This window comes from Bubalus bubalis, chromosome 15, assembly GCF_019923935.1.
Source record: "Bubalus bubalis isolate 160015118507 breed Murrah chromosome 15, NDDB_SH_1, whole genome shotgun sequence".
NCBI lineage: Eukaryota > Metazoa > Chordata > Mammalia > Artiodactyla > Bovidae > Bubalus > Bubalus bubalis.
The window spans coordinates 15,857,402-15,882,972 of NC_059171.1; the positions used below are offsets into that span (position 1 = coordinate 15,857,402).

Here is a 25,571-nt window from a genome sequence, read left to right on the forward strand (position 1 = left end):
AGAGATCCAGAAAGTTCTTTAGGGCACAACGTGTGGCGGGGGGGCACAGTTCTTCCTGTCCACACCTGCCTCTCAGGTCTCCCGGTGGCTCTTTGGACAGCCTTCTTTCTGGCTCCTGCCTGAGGACTATCCTTTGCCTTCTGTCCACTGTCCAGACATCTTTCTTATCATTCCGAGAGAATATAGTGGTGACTCAGCCCGAGCATGAAGATCGGAACTGGACCAAGTCCATTCAGGAAGTGGGAGTTGCACGTCTGTCTCCCTCTGCTCCCCAGCCTCAGCTCACATGAGAGCGGCTGTCTGGAACACTCCCTTGAAAAGAATTCCGAGCCTGCTGCCAGCGGATTGGTTAACAGAGTCGCCAGGCCTTGTGAACCGGGTGCGGTGGCTTCTTGGGTGGATCCTGGGTTACTGGGAAGAGCATGTATGGCAGTTGCAATCAGGACCCATGACTGAGTCTCAGCTGGAAAGGTCACAACTCCCCGCAGGTTTCCCGTGAATCCTGGGAGTCCTTGTCTGTGGAGTGGTTGTAGCAACGATCACACCACTTAGGGCAGGCAGAACTGCTTCAGTAATAGGTAGGAGGTATGGCGGTGGTTTCTTGATTTAAGCCATCACCCGTGCGGAAGGAATATGGAAAGGGCGGCACTAGGCTGCAAAGTGAATCAGGAGGCCTGCGCTGAACTTGGGGGCTGGGGGAGGGAGAATCTGTTTAATGCACTTTTAAAATTTGCCTGTCGAAGTGGGGCCCTAAGGAAAGATTCAGCGTCAACTTGACTGCTTAAACTTTCTCCTGCACGCACACTGTGTAAACCAGAGGATTTATAGCTTCCGTATTGAAAACACCGGCTTTACTTAAAATCCAACTCGGGACTGCCAAGCGCTGCTCATTTTTACCTTTCTGTTTCCTTGAACTTTCTCCTAACATTTAGTTCTCAGTCACTTAGCCTGATTCCCTGAAATTATTCATTTGTGCTGTAATCTTTGTCTCTCGAGATCTCCGAGTCTCTTACTTTCTGGTGTTGAGAAGGTCCTCTTCCGACAGAGGCTTTCCGTTGCCTCCCTCTTCTCCCCAGCCACAGTGTAGCAGAATTCCTTTTTACTCTAAATGGAACAGCCAGTTTCTTTGACTGTCCTCCCCATTAGATAGACAGCAGACTGGTTTGAGCAGGGATTAATGTGTATTGATGTTAGCCTAGTGCTTGGCATATATTTGTTGCCTAATAGCTAATTTTTGAACGATTCAGTGGATGAGTTAATGTTACAACATTTATTCTACATCTTATTTGGTTGCTGATGTTTATCTCCTGCACTACTAGGATTTTATGGGGAATTAAATTTCCCCCAGCATGTATTTACCACAGTTGTTTGAGTTGAAATAGTTAAGTGTCAGAGATTTATTTCACTATCAGAACAGGACCCTGTAGACAGGGTCTTACGTGAATAAAAAGCACATTTGTGTCAGAACTCTAAAATTAAGTACATTTCAATTAAAAGGCCCAAACTTGGGACTTTCTGGTGGTCCAGTGGATAAGAATCCACCTGCCAATGCAGGGGACATGGGTTCGATCCCTGGTCTGGGAGGATTCCACATGCCACAGAACAATTAAGCCCACGAGCCACAATTACTTTTTTTTAGTCAAACTTAATTTCAGTTTTCCTATCGAAATTGCACTCAAGTGAAAGGCGCATCTGCCATTGATAGTTTTTAGAAGATATTTCCAAATATTGCTGCAAAAAAATTAGGCAGCTGTCCAAAAACAGTATTATCAGATTCTAATTTATTGTTTTAAAATTTTAGCCATTTTACTGTGAATATTGCACACATAGAAAAAGTGCACAGAATATAAACACCTTGGTTATCAACTGAGCAAACATTTGGTGTATCTACCACCCAACTGTGACTTCTTTAAAAGGGGGATGACAACATATGTCCTTGAGTTTTAAAGATTCTCATATTAATCGGTACAGTTCTCTCCCTGGACAATGCAAGGACCTACCGTCAGTTCAGTTCCAGTTATTCCCTCTTGATCTATATGCTATTATTATGTATTGTTTATATTTTGTACTCATTAGTCATTATTGTTATTATCAGTATTCACAATTGCCAACATAAGTATCAGTTTTATTCTTAACTTTTTGGTCCGTCTTCAGCCTTCCATCTGGTATCATTCTTTTCTTGTCCAAAGAATACCCTGTAACGCTTTCTTTACTGCTCAGCTGCTGATGACAGGTTCCTTTGGTTTTGTCTGAAGGTATCTTAGTTTTGTTTTCATCCTTTAAAGATTGTTGTTGTTTTTAAACTTGTAAGGTGGTCCTTTCCTCCCTAACATTTTAGAGATGTAACTCCATTGTCTTCTAGCTGCTTTTGTTTTTATTACAGCCAGCTGTCTGAATATGTTCTTCTGTTTTATCCAGCCCATTTCTTTTTTTTTTTTGGTAACCCTCTTAATGGGTTAAACCCATCCCATCCACTGAGGTCTTTATTTGGCTACTGTATTTTTCATTCTAGAGTTTCTATTCTTTAAAAAGAATCTCTCATATCTCCCCTTTATTGTAATTCAAGTACCCTGAGAAAATGCTTTTTTTTTTTTCATTTTTTAATCTCTGAATATCATAAGTGGAGACACCTTTTATGGGGAGCCCATTAACTTCAGTATCTAGAGCCGCACCTATGGTCTGTTGTCTGTTCTTTCTGCTGGTCCTTATTGTTAGCAATCCTGTCTTCTCCTGTTTCTTGTATTTTGGATGTTGTATTTCAAAAACTGAAGAAGTTATTCGAAGTGTGGGATGGCATTTTTCTCCACTAAGGGTTTTGATAGATTCTTACTGGTGGTCTCCTCCATCCAGTCTCAGATGCTGATGAGGCAAAGCTGGGAGGTGTCCCTGCCCTGTCCCCATGGATGAAGTGCATCTTACTCCAGCCCCTTCCCAATCTGACAGTGAAGCCCTGGGGGTTTCTGCCCTCCAGCCCCACCAGTATCCCTCTCCTCCAGGTCTTAACTCTCTGGCCCATCGGGGCTGTCAGGGTGCCCTCAGGGTCTTTGCTCTCCTCCCTCTTTTCTGGCCCATTAGTTCTCACTGCCTTGCTAGCAAATACCTTCTCACATGTTGTTTTTGTTCAAATTTTCTAGTTGTCCTCAGTGAGAAGATTGGTTTGTATAACGTAGCTCACCATTGCTTCCCTCATAGCTCAGTTTGTAAAGACTGCCTGCAATGCAGGAGATTTGGGTCGGGAAGATCCCCTGAAGAAGGAAACGGCAACCCGCTCCAGTATTCTTGCCTGGATGATCCCTTGACAGAGGAATCGTTGGGGTCACAAGAGTCAGACACCATTACTGAAAGTGGCAGATCTCTTAATCGTTCTTTTCACTCTGACTCTTTTTTTCTGCTCTGACATACCTATTTCCAGGTGGGGTTTTTTTTTGGGGGGGGGGGGTGTTGTGCTGCATGACTTGTGGGATATTAGTTCCCCCACCATTGATCCAACTTGGGCTCCCAGCAGTGAAAGCCCAGAATCCTAAACCACTGGACTGCCAGGGAGTTCCCTATTTCCCAGCCTGGCCAGATTTGCTTGTTATTGGCCATCTTACTAGTAGTTGTTTCTTTTTAGAGAGTGAGGTGTAATACTAATATTTTAGAATATGTTTTATATTAAGAATATTTTTGAAGCTTGAAATTTTTTTTTTTGAAGCTTGAAATATTTTTTCCTGATCATAAAAGCAACTATGCTCTTGTTAGATACTCTGAAGAATACAAAAAAGGTACAGTGGTAATGAAAGGTAAAAGGCAGCAGCAGATCTACCACATGGTTTATAACATTGTATGTTTTAGTGTTTTTACTCTGATTTATGCCTGTGGACATGAATAATAAATTGGAATAAATTTCACTGTGGTTTTCAATTAACATAGTGTGAACATTTTCTTGTCATTAATATTTTTTAATATGACTTTTAATGCTTATGTAGCATTCTCTTATTTGGTTGTAATCTTATTTAGTTTTTCTAATTCTGTTTAAAGTTTTCATTAGTATAAATAAGTCTGCAGTGATCATTTTTGGACGCAACTTTCCGTGCAGAGTTCTGATTGTTGTGTAATTATTATTCAGTGGATTTGCATGTTCTTAAGTTTCTTTTATTGAGTCTTTTAAAAAGTGATAATTGCATTTTACCTTTTCGGTTGTTTAGATTCAAGCTGCAAGTCTCACTGTTCATTTAGGGTCTGGTATGATTTAAGGGTGAAGAGCACTTTGGATTCCCAGAGAATATACAAGGGCCTGACACCACTTAAGTAATTGGACAGACGTTGAATTTATTTGCATGTGGAAGTAATCATTGTCAAGAACAAGGGAAAAAATATGTGACACCACACGAACACTTGGTAAATAGAACAGGAACAGTTTGTACGTGACCTCCCAAAACAGACAAAGCAAGCTCAAAGGTTGGTGAACATTAACCGAACAGGAACGTAAATATTCCGTCTCTTCCTTTTACATTTTGAGTAGCTGTGTCATTACATAATCTGCTCCTGGCAAGTCCTAACTGTCTTCTTGGTTCTCATTTGGTCGTGACATTTCATTCTTGGTCAGAATGGACGACTGGGTGATTTCTGTGTTCTCTTTTTTGGGAAGTGCTTCTTTCCCAGTGCTCTTGGGGGCTTTGACTTGTATTTGACCTTTTCCATCCCACCACGTTTAATATCTGCCGCGGCTAGTTCTGTATACATACCCCCCGTCTCCCCTTCACACAGACCTAGGTCCTCATGGGTCACCCTGTCAGCCTGCTGCGTTCACATCCTGCGTGGTGTCTCAGATTCCCATCCAACACCTGAGGTTTCATATAATAACCCAGCAAGCGTGCGGCGACACGCGGACCTTCCGTTATGAAGGTTTCAGCCTGGGATTAAAGGGTGCAGTGGTGAGCCTTTGGTGATGTGTAATGACCTTGCCGTTACATCTTAGTGTTATCTGTCTCCTTTCTCTGGATTTTGGAGGAACAAGGGCAGCTGGAAGGGAACCTTGGCCCCAGGAGTGTGTCCAAAAAGGGAGAAGGGCCAGAGGGGACAGGGCGAGAGGATGATGGTGACTGAAGCAGCCGGAGCACAGCCTGCGTAGGACCTGGGACCCGCTCGGGAGCAAGAACACACATAAGCAGGAGCCAGAACTAGGACATCGGGAAGGAGGTGACTCGCTCAGAGGCTGATCAGGAGAGAGGGCAACAGCACTCAGGACTACAAGTCAGGCTATCAAGAAGTGGGTCAGGCAGACACACCCAGAGGTCGGCCCGAGGGCCAAAGACTGAATAAAAAAGCTTTGAGGCCATGTGGCTGAGCTAACACATGATAATCCGGATAGCCTACAAGTACTGTGGGCTCCCCAGGTGTGGCTCTGTGATAAAGAATCCGCCTGCCAATGCAGGAGACTTGGGTTCAGTCCCAGGGCGGGGAAGATCCCCTGGAGGAGGAAATGGCAACCCACTCCAGTATTCTTGCCTGGAGAATCCCACGGACAGAGGAGCCTGGCGGGCTATCGTCCATGGGATCACGGGAGTTGGACACGACTGAGCCATGCCCATATAGGCAAGTGGTTTTCCCACCTAACATCAACTTTGTCATAGTCCTTATTTCTCAGGCTTGGAATTTCAGAGTCTGTTTTTTTGCTTCTTTTTTATCTTTGCAGCTCATCAGTTCCTATGTCTCTAGTAATTTCGCCTCCACGTGGGAAGGCCTTGGCTCTTCCACACACAGGACCTAAGACAGAAGTCACTTAACCTCCCGAACCGACGCCTAAGATGACAAGTGTGACAGGGCTGTCGAGAATCACGGTGACGTGGATCAGACCCTCCCTTACAGCTCAGCCAGACTGGGGAGGGCCTTCCGGGTTGCTTTCTGGCCACCAGTTTAGCCCCCCTAGCCACTCCCAGCTCGATCTTCCTCACAGCATCTCAGATCATGTCATATCCCGCCTCAGAAACCTTTTAAGTTTCTTCATGAACTGTTTGGACACAGCCCCACATTCTTCGCTTGGGTTGAGGACCCGCCAGCCCCACAGCCCGCCTTTCTGGTCTCAGCCCCTCGCACTTTCTTTGGTCTACTGTGTTCTAACCAAATCCAGCTGCTTGCTAGTCTCAGCACCAGCCCTGTTCCAGCGACCTCACTCACACTTTAAATTGTTCTCTCTCTCTTTTTTTTTTTTGGCTTAACCATGCGGCTTGCAGGGTCTTAGTTCCCCAACCAGGGATTGAACCCAGGCCCTAGCAGTGAAAGCACCAAGTTCTAACCACTGGGACTGCCGGAGAATTTCTAAAATTGTTCTCTTGGGTTCCAGAACCTTCTCATTTTTCCATTCCCTAGCCTTAATGCTCCCGTGACCCCGGCCTCAGCCGCAAGCTTCTGTAGTAACTTGCTCTGATTTTCCATTATTCTTTATCTGAAGTCTTGTCATGCTTCCTCTTTTTTTGCTTTTGTGTTATTTGGGTGCATGGTTTATTTACCCTCCTGAATCCTGGAAGGTTCTTCCTGAGCGCTTAGCAAAGCATCTGGTCAATTTTACTAATTGTTGGAGGCAATTAGTAAAAGGATTATGATAAGTAAACCAGGCAAGGGGATAATAACAAGCTGATCAAGAGTTGACAGGTCCCTTGGAACCGAAAGGACAGGAATGCAGCTGCATAGCCCTGTCTGGAAAATTGGAACCAGGTAATTTTCTGATGCCGGCCAAGAGCCTTTATGTGGTTCTTGTTGGGGTCTGCAGATGTGAGGCAACTAATTTTAAGTCACTGTTATATGCCAGCCACTCTTGTAGGTGTTTTACATAATGTACTCCTTTAAGCCTCAGAATATTCTCCATTGGCTTTTTTTTTCCTGACTGCTCCTCAAGGCATGAGGCATGTGGGATCTGGGATCTTAGTTTACCGAACAGGGATCAAACCCAAGTCCCCTCCATTAGAAGTGTAGAGTCTTAACCTCTGGACCACCAGGGAAGTCCCTCCACTGGCTTCTTGTTATACTTAGAATAAAACCCAGACTCTGAAACTAGACCCACATGATCCCTAAATCTGGCCTGTATTCTCTAACCAGACTCACTACACCGCCTCCTGACCTTTCCACTCCCCCCCTTTACCCTCCTTACTCCACTCCTTCCTACATTAAAGCTTCACCCATGAATCCCAGGTTTATGTGTGTTTTTTTCAGACCCAATGTGATAACAGAAGTAAGTGCGTTGCCTTTGATGTTTTACTTTTTGAAACACATTCTGATCTTATTTCAGTCCATAATCTTACCCAAAGATAATGTAGAGAGGATAAAATGCCAAGAAAACTTGATGATTTCGCAGAGATCTTTGCTAAATCATCTGCAAGTTGTGGGACTAAATCATACTTTCCTTTAAGCTTTAGATATGTTCTGAAAGGTTTTCTTCGACTAGAGTTTCACTAATCATACTCTCTTTAAAATCTGCTGTGAAGCTTCTTGGCTCTTTGGAGAGAAACAAGAAACTGGCAGTTGTAATAGCCACTGTGGGGAGGGTAACTGAGGAATAGGAGAGAGACTTATATACCTTTTTTGTACATAAATTTTAACCACATGCTTGTGGTATCTGTTTAAATGAGTAATACATATATGATCTGGAAAATTGCCACTCGTTATTATAAATCCTTGAAAAAGCAACCTGGCCACGTTAGACAGTTTGGAAAATAAAGGAAGAAGAAAGGTTATTCCAAATTCTACAACAATCCTAAAACAACCACTTGGGTTTGCCATTTCAAATTGGATTCTAGAATGGGTATTTTGTAAAATGAATAACCTAACTCCGCATTTGAACCTCTTCTGTACACTGGTATTTGCAAATATGATTTTTAATAGTGTATGTGTGTGTGCGTGCTGAGTCGTGTCTGTCTCTTTGCAACCCCATGAACTGTAGCCTGCCAGGCTTCTCTGTCCATGAAATTTCTCCAGGCAAGAATACTGGAGTGGGTTGCCATTTCCTTCTCCAGGGGATCTTCTCAACCCAGGGATGGAACCCTCATCTCTTGCATCTCCTGCATTGGCGGGCAGATTCTTTGCCAACCTTTAGTGCTGCTTAGGAAACCCAATTTTTATAGGAGGAAATGCCTTTAGTTATTGTTGTTAGTAGAAGATTTTCTTTACGCATGAAGGTTATTCATCTTTTTCTCTGTTTTGACCAGCGTGAAACACAGAGCTCTATCACAAGTTTCTCAACTTAGAAAAAAGGAGAAGTGACCCAATCTCAGCTGGAACCTCAGCTAAGCTCTAAAAACCTGCCCCCACCTCCACCCCCATCAGTGTTGGTCCCTATGCGTGTATGCAGCGGGGCAGTTGGGAAGAGAAGGCTAGAAATGCTGTAGTGAAATGGGCAGAATCTCGCAGTTGGTGGGATGTAAGGAATGAGGAGGATGGGAAGCCCAAAGATAATCAAGGTTTGAGTAGAAAGAAGAGAATTTAAGATGGTAGGTTTTCAAACTGAAATTCTTGGATCTCAATCCCAGTTTATTTGCCTGATCTTCGGCAGCGTTCTTAACCCCTAAGCGTCAGTTTTCTCATTTACCAAACAGAGATAATTTAGCACCTACTTCAGTTAGGATATTGGAGGACTAATGAGAGAAACTCCACATAAAGCACCTGGCATAGTGCCTGAATGTTTTCCAGTTCTAATTCCTAATGACAGTTCTGCATCTTAATATTTATTTATTTTTATTTTATTTCTGTCTGTGTTGGTTCTTCATTGCTGCATGCAGGCTCTCTCTAGTTGTGGTGAGCACTGGCTCCTGTCTGTTTGTGAATCACAGGCTCTAGGGCACAGTCTTGGTTGCTCTGAAGCATATGAGATCTTCCCGGACTAGGGATCGAGCCCGTGTTTCCTGCATTGGCAGAATAAAAAGAAGAGAATTTAAGATGGTAGGTTTTCAAACTGAAATTCTTGGATCTCGATCCCAGCTTATTTGCCTGATCTTCAGCAGCGTTCTTAACCCCTAAGCGTCTGTCAGTTTTCTTATTTACCAGAGATAATTTAGCACCTACTTCCCTGGTGGCTCAGACGGTAAAGCATCTGTCTACAATGTAGGAGACCCGGGTTCGATCCCTGGGTCAGGAAGATCCTCTGGAGAAGGAAATGGCAGTTCATTCCAGTACTATTGCCTGGAAAATCCCATGGACAGAGGAGCCTGGTAGGCTACAGTCCATGGGATCACAAAGAGTCGGACACGACTGAGCGACTTCAGTCTTCCACAAAATAGCTTTGCATTCATTCTCTGCCACCCTTCCCTGGATGGGCTCATAACTCTTGTTGTCTGAACCTGTGGACAGTGTTTGGTCACCTGAACAAACTTGAGGTTGCTTGAAAAGAGTGTGCTTAGCTAGCTGGAGAGTTTTTTCCAGCTACTGGCCTCAGGGCTTTCTGGGTGTTTCTGCAATGCTCCAGGGTGCCCAGCCAAGGGGATAGTGAGCTGAAACCAGCTGTCGCCTGCACACCAGGCCACGTGCCCTTGGCTGCATGAATGGACTGACCATGTCTCTGCCTCGGGAATGTTTGTGTGCTCCCTCTGAGGGTGGGGCTTCATGTTGAAAGTCCAGCAGCTGTTGAAATTAAACTCCACGTGGTCCCTCTAATTTTCTATTGTAAGGGCCATATACTGGGGTTCGTTAAGGTTTTTTCCTTTTCTTCTTGCAGATCCTCAATGCCGTGGTACTGCTGATTCTGTTGAGCGCCCTGGCTGATCCAGATCATTACCACTTTTCAAGTTCTGAACTCGGGGGTGACTTTGAGTTCATGGATGATGCCAGTAAGTACATCAGACAATTGTAGATATTTTGGTATTTTCAAGGGCGGGGAATCCGGCTGCCAGTTCTTCCTGTTAAATTACAAATATTGATTCATGGGTCCATTTGAACTGATGCTTCAGTCTCTTCCCACTGTTACAAATCAGGATGAAATCAGGATGACAAATATTTATGTGCTGCGTGTGTTCTGCCTCTAAGGGCAGGAGTTTCAATCAGATCTCGTCTTTTTTTTTTTTTCCCGTCCTATGTTAACTTTCCTGTTTTTTTTAAATTTTGCTTTGTGTGAATCTTTGTACACCCTGGGCCTTCTGGCTCTTTGAGGAGGCGAGGGAGTCAGGAAGGAAGTTTCATATCTTATTGTGTCTTTATCTCTCAGTATTTACCTTTCCTTCAGAAAGTGATCTTTCTCCATTCTAGAAAGGCTTCTGATGGTTATTTTGTTGCTTTTTCCACATAAATATAAATGCACATGGGGATGCGGATGTGGGGTGTGCAGAAAGGAGGCTAGGCATCCCCGCCCGCCCCCCCCCCCCCCCCCCCCTCCCCCAGTCCCCGTCCCCTCCCCGGCCACCACACACATCCTAAAATCAGGGAAACCTGAATGTTTTATAACCACAGTCATGCTGTGTCCATGCTGACTGAGAAGAAGAGTGCTGTGCACAGTCCCGGACCAAAGGTCATGCAAATTTATTCTCACTGGCCTTGCAGAACTTTAAATGCATTTTTAAAATGTGTTTGGAACATAGTGAGTAAGGTGGAGAATGGCTGAAGGTGCAGTTAAGGGATGGACTAAGAGCTTTCAGCAGACATGGTGAGGCTTGCAAAATTTATTCTCAGAGTGAGAAAGTCGTTTTTAGTATTTTGTGGTTATGAACTGATGTGTGTTTTCAGAAGATCCTTTTTGTTGCTGAGTAGGGATGCTTTAGGGGGCTGGGTGTGTGAGTACAGGGGCCCGGACACTGGTTTGGGGGGTGTTTCTCTGCAATCCAGGCTACACTGGGGATGGGGAAAGATTGGTTTGGAGAGATGGACAGAAGTTACTGCTGTGGGCAGTGAGAGAAAGGGATGAATCGAAAATGACTCCTGCTTTCCAACTTGAGTATATGACCTGCATCTTTTCAGGAGAGAGAGAGTTTGGAAATGGGAACACAACTGGCAGGAAACTCGACTGATTTATATATTTATTTTGACTTATTCAACACATCTGTTACAAGCATTCCAGAATGAACAAGAGTTTGTCCATCTCAGTCAATGGCCTAACTTCATTTCCTTCCTAGATGACTTTTAGAAGCCTAGTAAACCAGTTCATTGCCTTGGATTAGACCTGCTGATTTTATGAAGGCATTGGCCAGGAAAACTCAACGGATTTTATTGGCTTAGCATAGTTGTTAGGAGTGTGGCTCTGAAGCCAGAGACCATGCTTTGAAACCTGACCCTGCGGTGTATGAAATGGACTAACATTGGGCTGGTTACTGATGTTTGTGTGACTTAGTTTCCCCCTCTGAATATAGGAATGACTGTAATATCTACCTCCTCAGATTGTTCTGGTGGCTAAGTTAGTGCATGAAAAATGCTTCAAATGGGATCTGGGCCATAATAAGGGCTCAATATATTTTACTGGCTTATAGGCTGTTCTTAACATAGATATAGTAAAGTGGAGAGATTAAAAGGGTAGTTGGGTATGTGAATCAATAACCCAGATGTCTGGGAAGGGGTAAATTTGAGGACATAAGTTTCAAAAAGATATTTACATTAGGGAGATAAGAGAAAAGGGCAGGATAGGAGCGCTGACATTAGAAGTCAGGAGGAGCAGCCTGAGGAGAGCTGGAAGTGACGTAAAGGCGAAACCAGGAGATACTTTATAGCCATCCTCTCCTACCTCCGAGCTTCAGAGTAAGAGACCAAGGAGTAAGAGGGTTAGGTCATCCTGGGGGCGGAACCTGTCAGACAGACGTGACTTCTGCTGTAGCATTGTTCATTCTCTCTGTTCTGGACAATCCTGTTACTCTGGTGAATTCCCCCAGAAAGGATAATGAGTTCCATTAATATTAAATTAATATCTCTCTGCCTTCCTTCCCTTGAGTTAAAAGACCATGCAAACTATAAATGTAATATTTGATTGACATTTAGAAGTAATTTATCTTTTTCCAGTAGCAGGATTCCTTTTCTAAGTAATTGAGGTTAGAAGAAGAAACTTTAAATGATACAGCTACAGTTGTATCTGAATCAAGTAGTAACACTGCCTGCCTTGTTCTAATTGCCGGAGATTAAGCTGAGTAGTGACTGTCTAACAGTATTGGCTTAATTTAGCCGACTTCAAAGGCTTGCTGGTACTCAAAGCTTTACAACAGTAATTATTTTATAATAACCTGGATACTAATTCCAGTGCGTTTGCAGTTTCATATCTTTGAAAGAAATGGTTTATAATTACTTTTAGGACAGTCTACTGATGTTTTACATCACATGCTTGAAAAGATACAGAAGGATAAATGTTCATTCACTTGAGTGAGTCTATTTCTTAACCGCTTTCCTCTTACATTTCCTTTTTCATATGTTTTGATCTCTTTTTAAAAAGAAGTTTGTCGGGGACTTCCTGGTGGCTCAGTGATAAAGAATCCACCTGCCAATGCAGGAGACATGGGTTCGATCCCTAAACTGACAAGATCTCATATGCTGTGGATCCACCTAAGCCTGTGCACCAGAACTGCTGAGCCTTGCTCTGCAACGAGAGAGGCCATGTCAGTGAGAAGCACAGACACGGCAGCTGGAGAGGAGCCCCCAGCTCACCACAACTAGAGCAAAGCCCGAGCAGCAGCAGACTCAGCACAGCCATAAATAAGTGAATAAGTACGTTTATTTTTTTTTTTAATGTTTGTAGGTCAAAGGTCATCATGGCTGACAACTCTTTCTATATTTAACATACAGGAGTATAGAACTAAATAGTCTTTGAAATGGGTACAGTCAATTGCTTTGAACTGTGCTTGAACATTTTGGTGTACAGTATAGCAGTTTAACATTGTTGCCTTTTGGAATGGCGGTAGCCATCTCAAGATTTTATCCAGGACAGAACAGGAGTGTATCTCACTTTTCCATGTGATCTTATGATTTCTCTTTTTTTTTAAAAAAAAAGCTAGCTCTTGAACATTTGTATTTTTACATGATTTATATACAAAAACGTGTAACACATTTATAACTTATAACCATATTTATATGGTTAAAAAAAAGGGAATACCTAGGAAAGACTAGAAAACTGTCATAGATTGAAGGAAACAAAGGAGATCCAGCAACATGCAGTATGAGACCCTGGATTAGACCCTGGCACAGAAAAAGGACATTAGGGAGCAAACAAATAGGTAAAATCCAGATAAACAGACTTCATGGTTTTATTTGAAACTTTAATGGACTGGCAAGAAACTGTAACAGGAGCTTTCAGAGCCAAACATAATGCCAGATAGCAGATAATCCCAATTAATTTCTGATTCATTTTGCAGCAAAGTTATCTTTCAAGCCAAACTTAACTTTAGCGTGTGTTAGTAGTCACTCAGTTGTGTCTGACTTTTTGTGACCCCACGAACTGTAGCCTTCCAGGCTTCTCTGTCTGTGGGAGTCTCCAAGCAAGAATATTGGAGTGGATGGCCATTCCCTTCTCCAGAGGATCTTCCTCACCCAGGGATCGAACCTGGGTCTCCTGCATTGCAGGCAGATTCTTTACCATTTGAGCTACAGGGAAGTCCAAAACTTAATGTTATCCATTGGGTAAATAATATATGACCAATAAAATAATAAGAAATTTGTTTCTGAGGAGGAAATAACCATTACAATAATAAGAATTTGTGTACCATATATAGACATTTCATTTAAGATAACATTTGTTGAAGAAAGGGTGGTCTTTAAATTGTTCTGTGTGAAATCAAGAAAGAGAAAAACAGATACTTCACAAAGGAAGGTATTCGTATGACTACGAAACATGAAAATAGTCTTCACATTATTGGATATAAAAGAAGTTGAAATTACAGGCCCAGTAGTGAATCACTATGCCCCTTCAATTTTTCAGTATTCATGTATGGATGTGAGAGTTAGACTATAAAGAAAGCTGAGCACTTAAGAATTGATGCTTTTGAACTGTGATGTTGGAGAAGACTCTTGAGAGTCCCTTGGACTGCAAGGAGATCCAACCAGTCCATCCTAAAGGAAATCAGTCCTGAATATTGGAAGGACTGATGTGGAAGCTGAAACTCCAATACTTTGGCCACCTGATGCGAAGAGCTGACTCATTTGAAAAGACCCTGATGCTGGGAAAGATTGAGGGCAGGAGGAGAAGGGGACAACAGAGGATGAGACAGTTGGATGGCATCACCGACTCAATGGACATGAGTTTGAGTAAACTCCAGGAGTTGGTCATGGACAAGAAGGCCTGGCGAGCTGCAGTCCATGGGGTCACAATGACTCTCACATGACTGAGCGACTGAACTGAACTGAACAGAATGCCCCTTCAAAATGGCAACGTGAACAAAACTGACAATGCCACCTGATGGCTGTGGAGCCAGCAAGTTTCTCAGTCTACAGCTGGGAGTGTAATCATACAACTCGGAGTATACAAGTTGTAGCTAGATATACACCTACCCTATGATCCAGCAGTTTCATCCCTGGGTATGTAGCCTGTGGAAATGAATGCTTGTGTCCCTCATAAGCCATGTATAAAAATGAATCACTTTTGTTCATAAGTGATCACTCACCTAGAGCCAGACATCCTGGAATGTGAAGTCAGGTAGGCCTTAGGAAGCATCACTACGAACAAAGCTAGTGGAGGTAATGGAATTCCAGTTGAGCTATTTCAAATCCTGAAAGATGATGCCGTGAAAGTGCTGCACTCAATATGCCAGCAAATTTGGAAAACTCAACAGTGGCCACAGGCCACTGGTAAAGGACTGGTAAAGGTCAGTTTTCATTCCAACCCCAAAGAAAGGCAATGCCAAAGAATGTTCAAACTATCGCACAATTGCACTCATCTCACACGCTAGTAAAGTCATGCTCAAAATTCTCCAAGCCAGGCTTCAGCAATACGTGAACCGTGAACTTCCTGATGTTCAAGCTGGTTTTAGAAAAGGTAGAGAAACCAGAGATCAAATTGCCAACATCCGCTGGATCATCGAAAAGGCAAGAGAGTTCCAGAAAAACATCTATTTCTGCTTTATTGACTATGCCAAAGCCTTTGACTGTGTGGATCACAATCAACTGTGGAAATTTCTGAAAGAGATGGGCATACCAGACCACCTGACCTGCCTCTTGAGAAACCTGTATGCATGGCAGGAAGCAATAGTTAGAACTGGACATGGAACAACAGACTGGTTCCAAATAGGAAAAGGAGTTCGTCAAGGCTGTATATTGTCATCCTGCTTATTTAACTTATATGCAGAGTATATCATGAGAAACGCTGGGCTGGAAGAAGCACAAGCTGGAATCAAGATTGCTGGGAGAAATATCAATAACCTCAGATATGCAGATGACACTACCCTTATGGCAGAAAGTGAAGAGGAACTAAAGAGGCTCTTGATGAAAGTGAAAGAGGAGAGTGAAAAAGTTGGATTAAAGCTCAACATTCAGAAAACGAAGATCATGGCATCTGGCCCCATCACTTCATGGCAAATAGATGCGGTAACAGTGGCTGACTTTATTTTTCTGGGCTCCAAAATCTCTGCAGATGGTGACTGCAGCCATGAAATTAAAAGACAGTTACTCCTTGGAAGGAAAGTTATGACCAACCTAGACAGCATATTCAAAAACAGAGACATTACTTTGCCAACAAAGGTCCATCTAGTCAAGGCTATGGTTTTTCCAGTAGTCATGTATGGATGTGAAAGTTGGACTATAAAGAAAGCTGAGGGCCGAAGAATCGATGCTTTTGAACTGTGGTGTTGGAGAAGACTCTTGAGAGTCCCTTGGACTGCCAGGAGATCCAACCAGTCCATCCTAAAGGAGATCAGTCCTGGGTGTTCATTGGAAGGACTGATGCTGAAGCTGAAACTCCAGTACTTTGGCCACCTCATGCGAAGAGTTGACTCATTGGAAAAGACTCTGATGCTGGGAGGGATTGGGGGCAGGAGGAGAAGGGGACGACAGAGGATAAGATGGTTGGATGGCATCACCCACTCAATGGACATGGGTTTGGGAGGACTCAGTGAGTTGGTGGTGGACAGGGAGGCCTTGTGTGCTGCAGTTCATGGGGTCGCAGAGAGTTGGACACAACTGAGCGACTGAACTGAACGAAAAACTGGAAGCAATCCACATTTTTCCCAGTGGCAGACTGGACAGAAGTGCAGTGTTGAGAGATGAGACAATCCAAACCAAACAGGTGCTGAGGGTTCTTTATACTGCTCTCTGTATACTTAAATAGTAATGTGTATGTTTGAAAGTTTTGATAATAAAAACTAAGAAATAGAAGGAAAAACAGAATGGTTGGCTGGGGCCTTCCCTGTGGCTCTTGGCACTACGTTGGAAAAGGCCAAGGCTGCCTTTCTGCTATTAACAAACCCCCAAACCAGCTGGGCAGTCGGTCCACTAGTGCCTGACATGCCAATGTTTTGAGGAAATAGACATACAAATGCAACAGCAGAGGAAGTGGAGCCATAGGAACGATTGTTGCCCTTTATTTTCATTCATCTACCCTCCCACCCTTCCACCCTTTTCATCTTTTTAATCCTTTAAATCACATGGCTCAAAAGATTGTATATTCTACGTCTTGACAGCGGTCTTATTTTTTTATAAAGGTAATTCAGTGAATATTTATTTTCAAGATCTTTTTACAGAGATATAGGTCTAAGAAGACCACTAGGGGTGGTGATGTCATTTGCTTGATCAAGGCCAGCTGTTAACTGTCCCTAGATATGAAGGAGCCTTGACCTCTTTCTAGGGAGCACAGAGCTATCTTTGGGTCAGAGCCAACCCGAGGCTGCCTCACAGCAGGGGGCAGCCTCTTATTCTCTCCAATCCCTTGTCTGGGTTCCTTGGCTGAACTCAACTGATGCCAAAGGGTAATGCAGGCCTGTTGATGATGGCCCATATGAGTCTGCCTGCTGGGGGCAGAGAACTGGATGAGGACTTTGGGCGGGGTGTGTGTATGTGTGTGAATGCATCTGAAAAGAGTTCTCTTCTAGACTTAATTGTGAAAATATACCTCAAATATTGTTTTCAGAAGCTAGAAATGTGGCCAAAAATTAGAGAAAAGTGAGCCCTAAGAATGCAAGTAAGAATACAAGTGTAAATCAGGTAGTCATCTACTTAGCTACCAGTTTTATGGAAAGAAAACAAATCCAAGAAAGGCAAAGGGAGAAATCCAAAGGAAGAGTAGAATGAGAACTAGGTTAACTTTAACAAAGGCATTTCTGGAAACTCCTTTTCTGTTTGAGTGATTGGCTAAGTATCAGGAAATGTTTTCTAATTATGCCTTTTGTGGCCTGTGGTGTAGCTTTCTTCTGAACCTTTTCAAACGAGGAAGGCATCATTAAGCCAGGAATTTAATGTAGGAAGCAGCTGCGGGCAGTGTGATCTGCCTGGCGGGTGTGCTGTGCACAGAATGAGTAAAGGGCATTTCTGCCACTGACCAGTAGGTTACTGGTTGTAAAAATCCCTTTTATTAGAACCAGTTCCTCATTTGCCTGTCGACATATTTATGAATTTTAATTCTTCAGAGTAACTCTGGTGTTTGCCACGGTATGCTACACCTTATTTCAGAGGCGTTGACTTCTCCTCTAGACTGCTAGGAGATACGAGATTTATTCGCCTGTTTTATCTTATCTGCTCTGAGTTTTTATTTGACTTACACTTTGATCCTACCTAAGCTGTGTCATATGCTTGGGATTTATTCATTCTGTTCAGTGTGGTTAGTATAGTTACTTTTATAGGAGTAGAATTTTGAAAATTTCCTTATCTCAAATTAACATTTTTCTGTTTTCTCATTGTGAGTGGTAATAGGATACTGTATGACTTTAATTTTATTTATGCCTTTTAAATTTCTCCTGGGTTTTATATTTTTGAGAAAGATGGAAATTAAAAAATTTTTTAATGATTATGTGAGATTTAGTCCTGAAGTTGTTTTCTTTTTAGACAGAATAGGACATAAAAATATTCAAATTTTAATTTTTCTATATTAACATTGATATGTCTAATGTTAACATAAGAGATAACTTATATAAATTGTATTATAACCTATTATAACCTTATATAAATTATGTTAATATAAAGGTCATTGATATTATTTTTTTAATAAAGCCTTGAGTTTAATTGTTTATCTCTGTTTCTTTTAAGATGTATGAGGGAGTCAAAGAGTATCCCACAATGGGTTGGCTTTTATAAAATTAATTTTTCTCATTATAGAAGATACTTGTACAGAATTTAAAAACTGTTAAAGTAAGGCAAACAAGAAAATAGTGAACTTCTGCCCGAGTTCAAGTTTCAGAGATTGCCACAGGTTCTAACACGCTTTGCATGTAATAAAGGATGTCCAGCTCCTCTTAGGGAGGCTCTGGATTCCCAGGCCTGACCTCCACCACTGTACTTGCTCTATCTCCTTCACAGCTGGGTAGCACGGAAGAGCGTTGCTTCTGGAGGTAGACTTTCTTGGCTAGAGTATCTCATCCACCACTTGGTAGCTGGGCAGTCTTGGCAGGTTACTTGGCCTGGCGAGAAGACTATGAGGCTTACATGAAATGCCCCGTTGGTACCTCTTCCCGCGTAACAGGGGAAGGTGATGTCATTTAGCATTAAAGTTATAAAGTAAATAAATACATGTGTATCCTAACAGAAATCATACCCTTTAGGTACTGACCAGTATTCATCATCTTTTTTAAAACATTAATTAATTTATTTATTTGGCTGTGCTGGGTCTTCATGGCTGCCTGCAGGCTTTTTCTCGTTGCGGAGTGCGAGGCCACTCTCTGGTTGTGGTGTGTGGGCTTCCACTGTGGTGGCTTCCCTTGTTGCAGGACATGGGCTCTAGGGCACGTGGGCTCAGTGGTTGTGGTGCTGGGGCTTAGTTGCTCCATGGCATGTGGAATCTTCTGGGACTAGAGATTGAACCTGTGTCTCCCGCATTGGCAGGCGGATTCTTAACCACTGGACCTCAAGGGAAGTCCCATTATCTTTTGATTCTCTTACAAAAATTTTTTTTTTGAAAATCAAATTTTTACTCCATGAATACAATCATCAGCTTTATTATTAATTTATTGCATTATATCTGTGTCTGTGTTAGTCACTCAGTCGTGTCTGACTCTTTGCGACCCCATGGACTGTAGCCCGCCAGGCTCCTCTGTCCATGGAATCCTCCAGACAAGAATCCTGGCGTGGGTTGCGATTCTCTTCTCCAAGGGATCTTCCCGACCCAGGGATCGAACCCAGGTCTCCGCATTGTAGACAGATTCTTTACCATGTGAGCCACCAGGGAAACCCTATATATCTGCTTTTTTTGTTTTTACTTTTTTTTGGCTGTGCTCTGGTGCATGTGGGATCTAGTTCCCTAATGAGGGAATGAACCTGCCCCTCGCTGCGTTGGAAGTGCAGAATCTTAACCACTGGACTGCCAGGGAAGTCCCGATTTATCTGTATTCTCTCACAGAAAGTACTTTGACCTTGTACTTCTGTTTGTAAACCTCCTGCTTGAAATATCCTCTTGGCTCTGAAGCTGAGGATATAGAGCAGGTGATTCTAAAATTGGAATGCTTTGCTTTGGAGAAATACCTGTAGGAAGTGGCAGCCTAAATTGATGCATTTGGTTAGTATTTAAAAGCTTAAGGAGAAACAGCATAGAATAGTAGAGTCAGAGATTTGAAATCATAAGAGCAGGATTAGTCATAGTTTAGTCTTTTGATGCAGATGCCATCTCAGCAAGTTACGTAACCTCTGAGCCCTGGTTTCATAATCTCGTCATTGGGCACAGTAACCTCTACCTTAGAGTTAGGAAGACTCAATGAGATAGCTGTGAAAATGCCTTGGAAACTGACAGCAGTATGCAGATAACTTTACTGCAAGGGTTTTTTGTATTCTCTTAGCCTGATGATAACCCTACATGTTATCTTCAGAAACCCAGCCTTATTGTGCTTCTTACCAGAATCTCTTAAAAATACGGTGACACGACCTCTTGAGTCAGTCTTCAGTTTGTGCCTACTGGGATATAGGCTTTAGAGTTGCACTGTTCAGCAGAAATACAGTGAAGTACGAAGTCATTTTAAATTTCTTAGTAGCCTCATTTAAAAAGGTAACTCAAATAGGTGATTGCCTTTAATAATATATTTAACTCAGTATATCCCTAATATTACTTCACCTTGTCATCAGGATAAAAATGATCAACGAGATAGTTTAATTTTTTGTATACTAAGGCCTTGAAATCTGGAGAACATGTCAGTCTTACAACACATCTTATTTTAGATTGACTGCAGTTCAAGGGCTCAATGCCCATGTGTGGCATGCCACCTTCTCCATGCAGTAGTGAACGAGACATAGAGACTCATTTTCGTCAGGAAGGTTCCTCTAGCAGAGGAAGAGAGACAGTCCATAAGCACCAAATACAAGTAAGACAGTAGTGATTTGTTCTGTCAAGAAAATACAGCAGTCGTGTGGGCATGACTGGAGGCCACGTTAGCCAGGATGACCAGGGAAGATCTCCTGGAGGTGTTGCGCCAAGACCTGAATGATTGAAAAGGCAAAAGCTGATCGTGTGAAAATATGACACATTACAGGGCCAGTGTGAGGCCCTGAAATGGGGTGATTCTGCTGTGTTAGTGAACTTGGTGATACGGCTGAATTAGGGTAAGCTGAAAAAAACGTGGGAGGAGATGAGAGAGGTTGGCAGGTTCTAGAACTGAATACAGACATACAGGCCTTGACAAGAAATTGAGATTTTTGAGTGAGATAGGAAGCCTGTGGAAAGTTTTAATAGGGGTCCGAGACACATGAGATTGTAAAATACAAGTGAGATACCTATTTGTTAAAAGAATACCTCCGTTTTTAGGTATATAATTCAGTGGACCAGAAGATCAAATTGTTTAATATATACAGATACGTTTATATATATATTTAATACAGATGGATATATTTAATATCTGTTAAATATATATATATAATATCTATTAAATATGTTAAATAGATTTAATATATCTATAAATAGAGTCAAACACCACTGAGCAACCGATGCAGATGTTTTATATAGACGTATAAACATGATTTAAGGGGGACATCTTTCAGGCACTTTGCTTCCATTATCATCTTGTTAAATTCCAAAGGAACGCTGGTGATGTACTTAGTATAAAGTTCTTGTCTGTAATTGGTTTATAAACAAAATGCCTTTGAAGAATGACTAAAAAATGTTAAAACAGTGGAGCTACAACTGATTTTCTTTCTTTCTTAAAAAACTTTTGACAGACATGTGCATTGCCATCGCGATTTCTGTTCTCATGATCCTTATCTGTGCCATGGCTACGTACGGCGCATACAAGGTAAGCAGCTTGGAAACAAGGTCCTGGGTCTTTTCCTCCATCTCTTACGCGTGTTATCTGTTGCGCCGTCTGTAAGAAGTAAGTTATGGTTGTTCCCAGTTTCCTGTAGGAATCTTTGGAAGTTTAAATCTCTTGTTAATGTTACATGGAAAACCAGTGTTACAGTCTCAGAATCATACACTGGAGGCTTTTGTGTGGTTTATCAAGTTGCCATCATGACCCACCTTAATGTGTTTATACTTCTCCATTTCCCTTCATATTAAGATTTCTCTGAATTGAAATGTTTTGTAATACCAAGCATACTAACACACTCTTCTCTCTTCTGTTCAGCAACGTGCAGCCTGGATCATCCCATTCTTCTGCTACCAGATCTTTGATTTTGCCCTGAACACCTTGGTTGCGGTCACCGTACTTGTTTATCCAAACTCCATCCAGGAATACATACGACAGCTGGTACGTGACCTTCAAAATCTCAATGTCTCTTCATGAACATCCAAGAGACATCCCTATCTTTAGTCAAGATCGGGATATAAAGGAAGTAGAGATAAAAATACACATAATAATTTGTCAATTTTTAACTTGGATCTGAGATTAGAGATTTTTGAATAAAGATTTTTAAATTTCTTAGAATGCTTTTCACCCACTCCAGTGTCCTTGCCTGGAGAATCCCAGGGATGGGGCAGCCTGGTGGGCTGCCGTCTGTGGGGTCGCACAGAGTTGGACACGACTGAAGCGACTTAGCAGCAGCAGTAGCAGCAGAATGCTTTTTGAGAAAACTTAACCCCCTGAGGTAGATCAGTGGTGATGACGGTATTGGAGGTACCTACCTAATTTACAAGCTGCTTACTAATTGTCTAATTTTTGTAAAATGCAATTTGCTCAGTTATCAGCAGAGGGTAGCTTTTTGCCTCTGCTGTGTATGGAAAATGGGAAACTTGATATACACTGGGTCTCACACTTAATTTGACTGTAGAACCCCTTTCTTCCTCCAGCTTCTTTTTCAGGCTGGTTTTCTATTAAATGTCCTTTGTAACCTTATGAGTGAATATGGGTGGCTTGCTGTTAAGAAGCTCATGGAGGGTGTGAGGTTAGAATACATCCATGCCTTCACGTTTTAAGATTGTTGTGTTTTAAATTAGGAATGTATATGAAAATGCAATTTCTTCAAAATCAAAAATGTTTTAAATGGAGAGAATGTTCAGTCTTTGGAGGTTGTAATAGTAGTGTCTGAGCATGGGGGAAGAAGCAGGTTGTTTACCGGGATGAAGACAGAAGACTGGGGGTTTGATGTGGTAACAGAGGTCAAGAAGGTCAGTGGAAAAGAGACGTGGAGGGGAGGGAGGCAGGCCAGAAGTGTGGCAACTGCTGCTGCTAAGTCGCTTCAGTCGTGTCCGACTCTGTGCGACCCCAGAGATGGCAGCCCACCAGGCTCTCCCGTCCTTGGGGTTCTCCAGGCAAGAACACTGGAGTGGGTTGCCATTTCCTTCTCCAATGCATGAAAGTGAAAAGTGAAAGTGAAGTCACTCAGTCGTGTCCGACTCTTAGCGACCCCATGGACTGCAGCCTACCAGGCTCCTCCATCCATGGGATTTTCCAGGCAAGAGTACTGGAGTGGGGTGCCATTGCCTTCTCCAGTGTGGCAACAGGAGTTCCTGATCTTTCGGGGGCCTGCCTGGATCACGTGGCTAGTGCTTAGTGGACCACGTATGAAAAGCCTCTAGAGTATCAGGTGGTCATTGCTGTAGGAAATAGCTTCTTTTTGCTTCTTAGAAAACAGGTCTGTGTTTTCATAGAGTGTAGTGTCAAGGAAATTCTGGTGTTTTCCCATGAGCTAACTTAACATATTATTTCTTGTGATAACAGCCCAGTGTTTCTGCGTGAGGGGGTTTATACGTGACCCGCAGGTTGTAGAACTACCACTGCCTGTAAGGACGTGGGCTTGACTCTGTAGTGATCGTCTGGCACTGAGCTCCTACCGTCACCTGGGAATTGTGGAGGAAATAGGATTGCCACGTAGCCCGCCCCGCGAGGGGGTTGGGAAGGTGTGTCATGAGGTAGAGGACATCAAGGCAAATCATGACTATAGTCCTGACCACTGTAAGGTTTATAAGGAGGAGAAAGGCAGGCATTTAGAGCACTCCTGATGCTCCCCAGACTTCCTGTCACGCACGCATCGTGCAGTCACTCTGTACCCACTTGTAAAAAACGTTAGCGACGCTGACAGTGATCCTAGTATCAGTTTAGAAAATCACTATCTACTTCTTATTTGTAAGTATAAACCAAATTATACAAGTAGGTATCTTCTGAATGTCCTTCTTGAAGATCCGTGTGGGCGGAACGAGCCGGGGCTCCGGGTTATCATAGTGCCTAAGCGGCAGTCAGCAGTGAAAGGGGGCGTCAGACTTGCCCTGATACTGCGGCTCTTGTTGAGAAGTTGAGATACAGTGAGTCTGGGAGACTTGTCTGAGAAGGCTGATGGAGAGAAGTCCCAGTGCCTGCTCTTTTCATGTGGAGCCTTGTAAAACACAGATAAAGTAAGCTGTGCATGTGTTTTATAGGTCTTAACTAGATATAGAAACCACGTTCAGATTTGTGGGGTAAAGAGTGTAAAAGATCTTTGTGGAAAGGGTCTCACCCACTTTAATCCCGTTTCCCACACATACCACCCCCCCTCCCCGCATGTTTCTGGAAACAGTAAGATTTCATGTTGGTCTTGTAAACAACATCCATTTATTTTCTTCTTAGCCCTTTGAGATCAGTACTACAGACGGCCCTTTCAGGTTCCAGGGGGCAAGGGCCTGTTTGATGAGCTGATCACAAGGAATGACTTAGATTTTATTTCTTAGGTATTTTGCCAGAATGGAAGGGGACTCTGAAAACCGGTGGGTGAGGGTCCCCCTGGAGAGGGCCAGCCACATGAGTCACAAGTTTTCTCCTTTTTTAAGTCTCAGATTACTGCTGAAGTGGGAGTATTGGGTGACGGGGAGAGATGAAGGGTGACCACACACGGAGCTGCCTTCCACATACACTGTCTAAGCCGATTACCATGAGAGTGTTGATCTGTGCTGAGCACATGGTTTATGGTGATGTCCTGTCATTCCCAGAAACTATATATAGTAGCAGATTTCAGTCCTCCTAAAAGGGTTTCCTTTGCCCTGGTAGTGAATCAATTTGGTCAGATGGTAGGACTTTTTTTTTAACACAAGTATAGTTGATTTATAATGGTAATTTACAGTGTTGATTTCTGCTGTACAGCGAAGGAATTGTTATACATAGATATACATTCTTTTTACTAAAAAAATTTTTTATTGAAGTATACTTGATACAGTTTGCCAATCTACTATTCAGCACAGTGACTCAGTTACGCACATACAGAATTCCTTTTTTAAATATTCTTTTCCATTATAGGAAAAGAATATTTTCCTATTTCTAATATCACAGGATATTGAATATAGTCCCCTGTGCTATACAACAGGACCTTGTCTATCCATTTTGTATGTAATAGTTTTGATTCTTTTTAATGCTGTAAATACCTATTAATACAAGATTCTGCTCTTTGAGAAGTAGCATCAGCAAAAATGCTCTATATAAAGAAGGCAGTATTGTATTTTAGTTTTTATTTTTAAAAGTTATTATTTTCGATTGTGCTGGGTCTCATTGTTGCGCTTGATAATTAATGAGATTTGCCAATAAGACTCTTCTCTTTTGCAGCCTCCTGATTTTCCTTACAAAGATGATATCATGTCAGTGAATCCTACCTGTTTGGTCCTCATTATTCTTCTGTTCATCAGCATTATCTTGGCTTTTAAGGTAAGCATGAAGATTTTACTTAATGCTCTAAATATTATTGAATGTATTCGTGTATGCCACAGAAGTAGGCAAGTTTCTGTCTATTTATTATCTTGCTTTAGATTTCTGAACGGCTTTTTGAATTCCTAACAATTTTGTTCCTTCTCTTATCTGTATGACAGAAATAAACACTCAACAAACTTAACACAGGCCAACTCGAGGTTATTCTAAAATCTGTTTGGATGTGAATAAATGAATGTTGTGCATTTATGCAGTGTGTATTATGTACCATAGCATCCATTACTGTGTCTCAGTACACTCCTTTGTAATGTGATTTTTAAAAAATATTTTTTTCCACATTTAACTTTTCAGAATTTTTTTAGTTGAAGGGTAATTGCTTTACAGAATTTTGTGGGGTTTTTTGTCCTTTGTTTTTAAAATGTAATAAATTTTGAACATTATATTCTGTAACAATGTATTAGATAAACTTAGCAGTGTTAT

General features: G+C 42.2%; 1 protein-coding gene across 1 annotated transcript in view; it reads left to right on the forward strand.

Annotated features, from left to right (window-relative positions):
• Nucleotides 1-25,571, forward strand: part of LAPTM4B (lysosomal protein transmembrane 4 beta) — a 63,881-nt gene that overhangs the window by 13,611 nt on the left and 24,699 nt on the right. The window contains exons 2-5 of the mRNA XM_025265069.3: nt 9,686-9,797; nt 21,208-21,281; nt 21,612-21,734; nt 24,993-25,091. Coding sequence (XP_025120854.3) covers nt 9,686-9,797; nt 21,208-21,281; nt 21,612-21,734; nt 24,993-25,091 — 408 coding nt within the window. The remainder of the gene's footprint in view (nt 1-9,685; nt 9,798-21,207; nt 21,282-21,611; nt 21,735-24,992; nt 25,092-25,571) is intronic.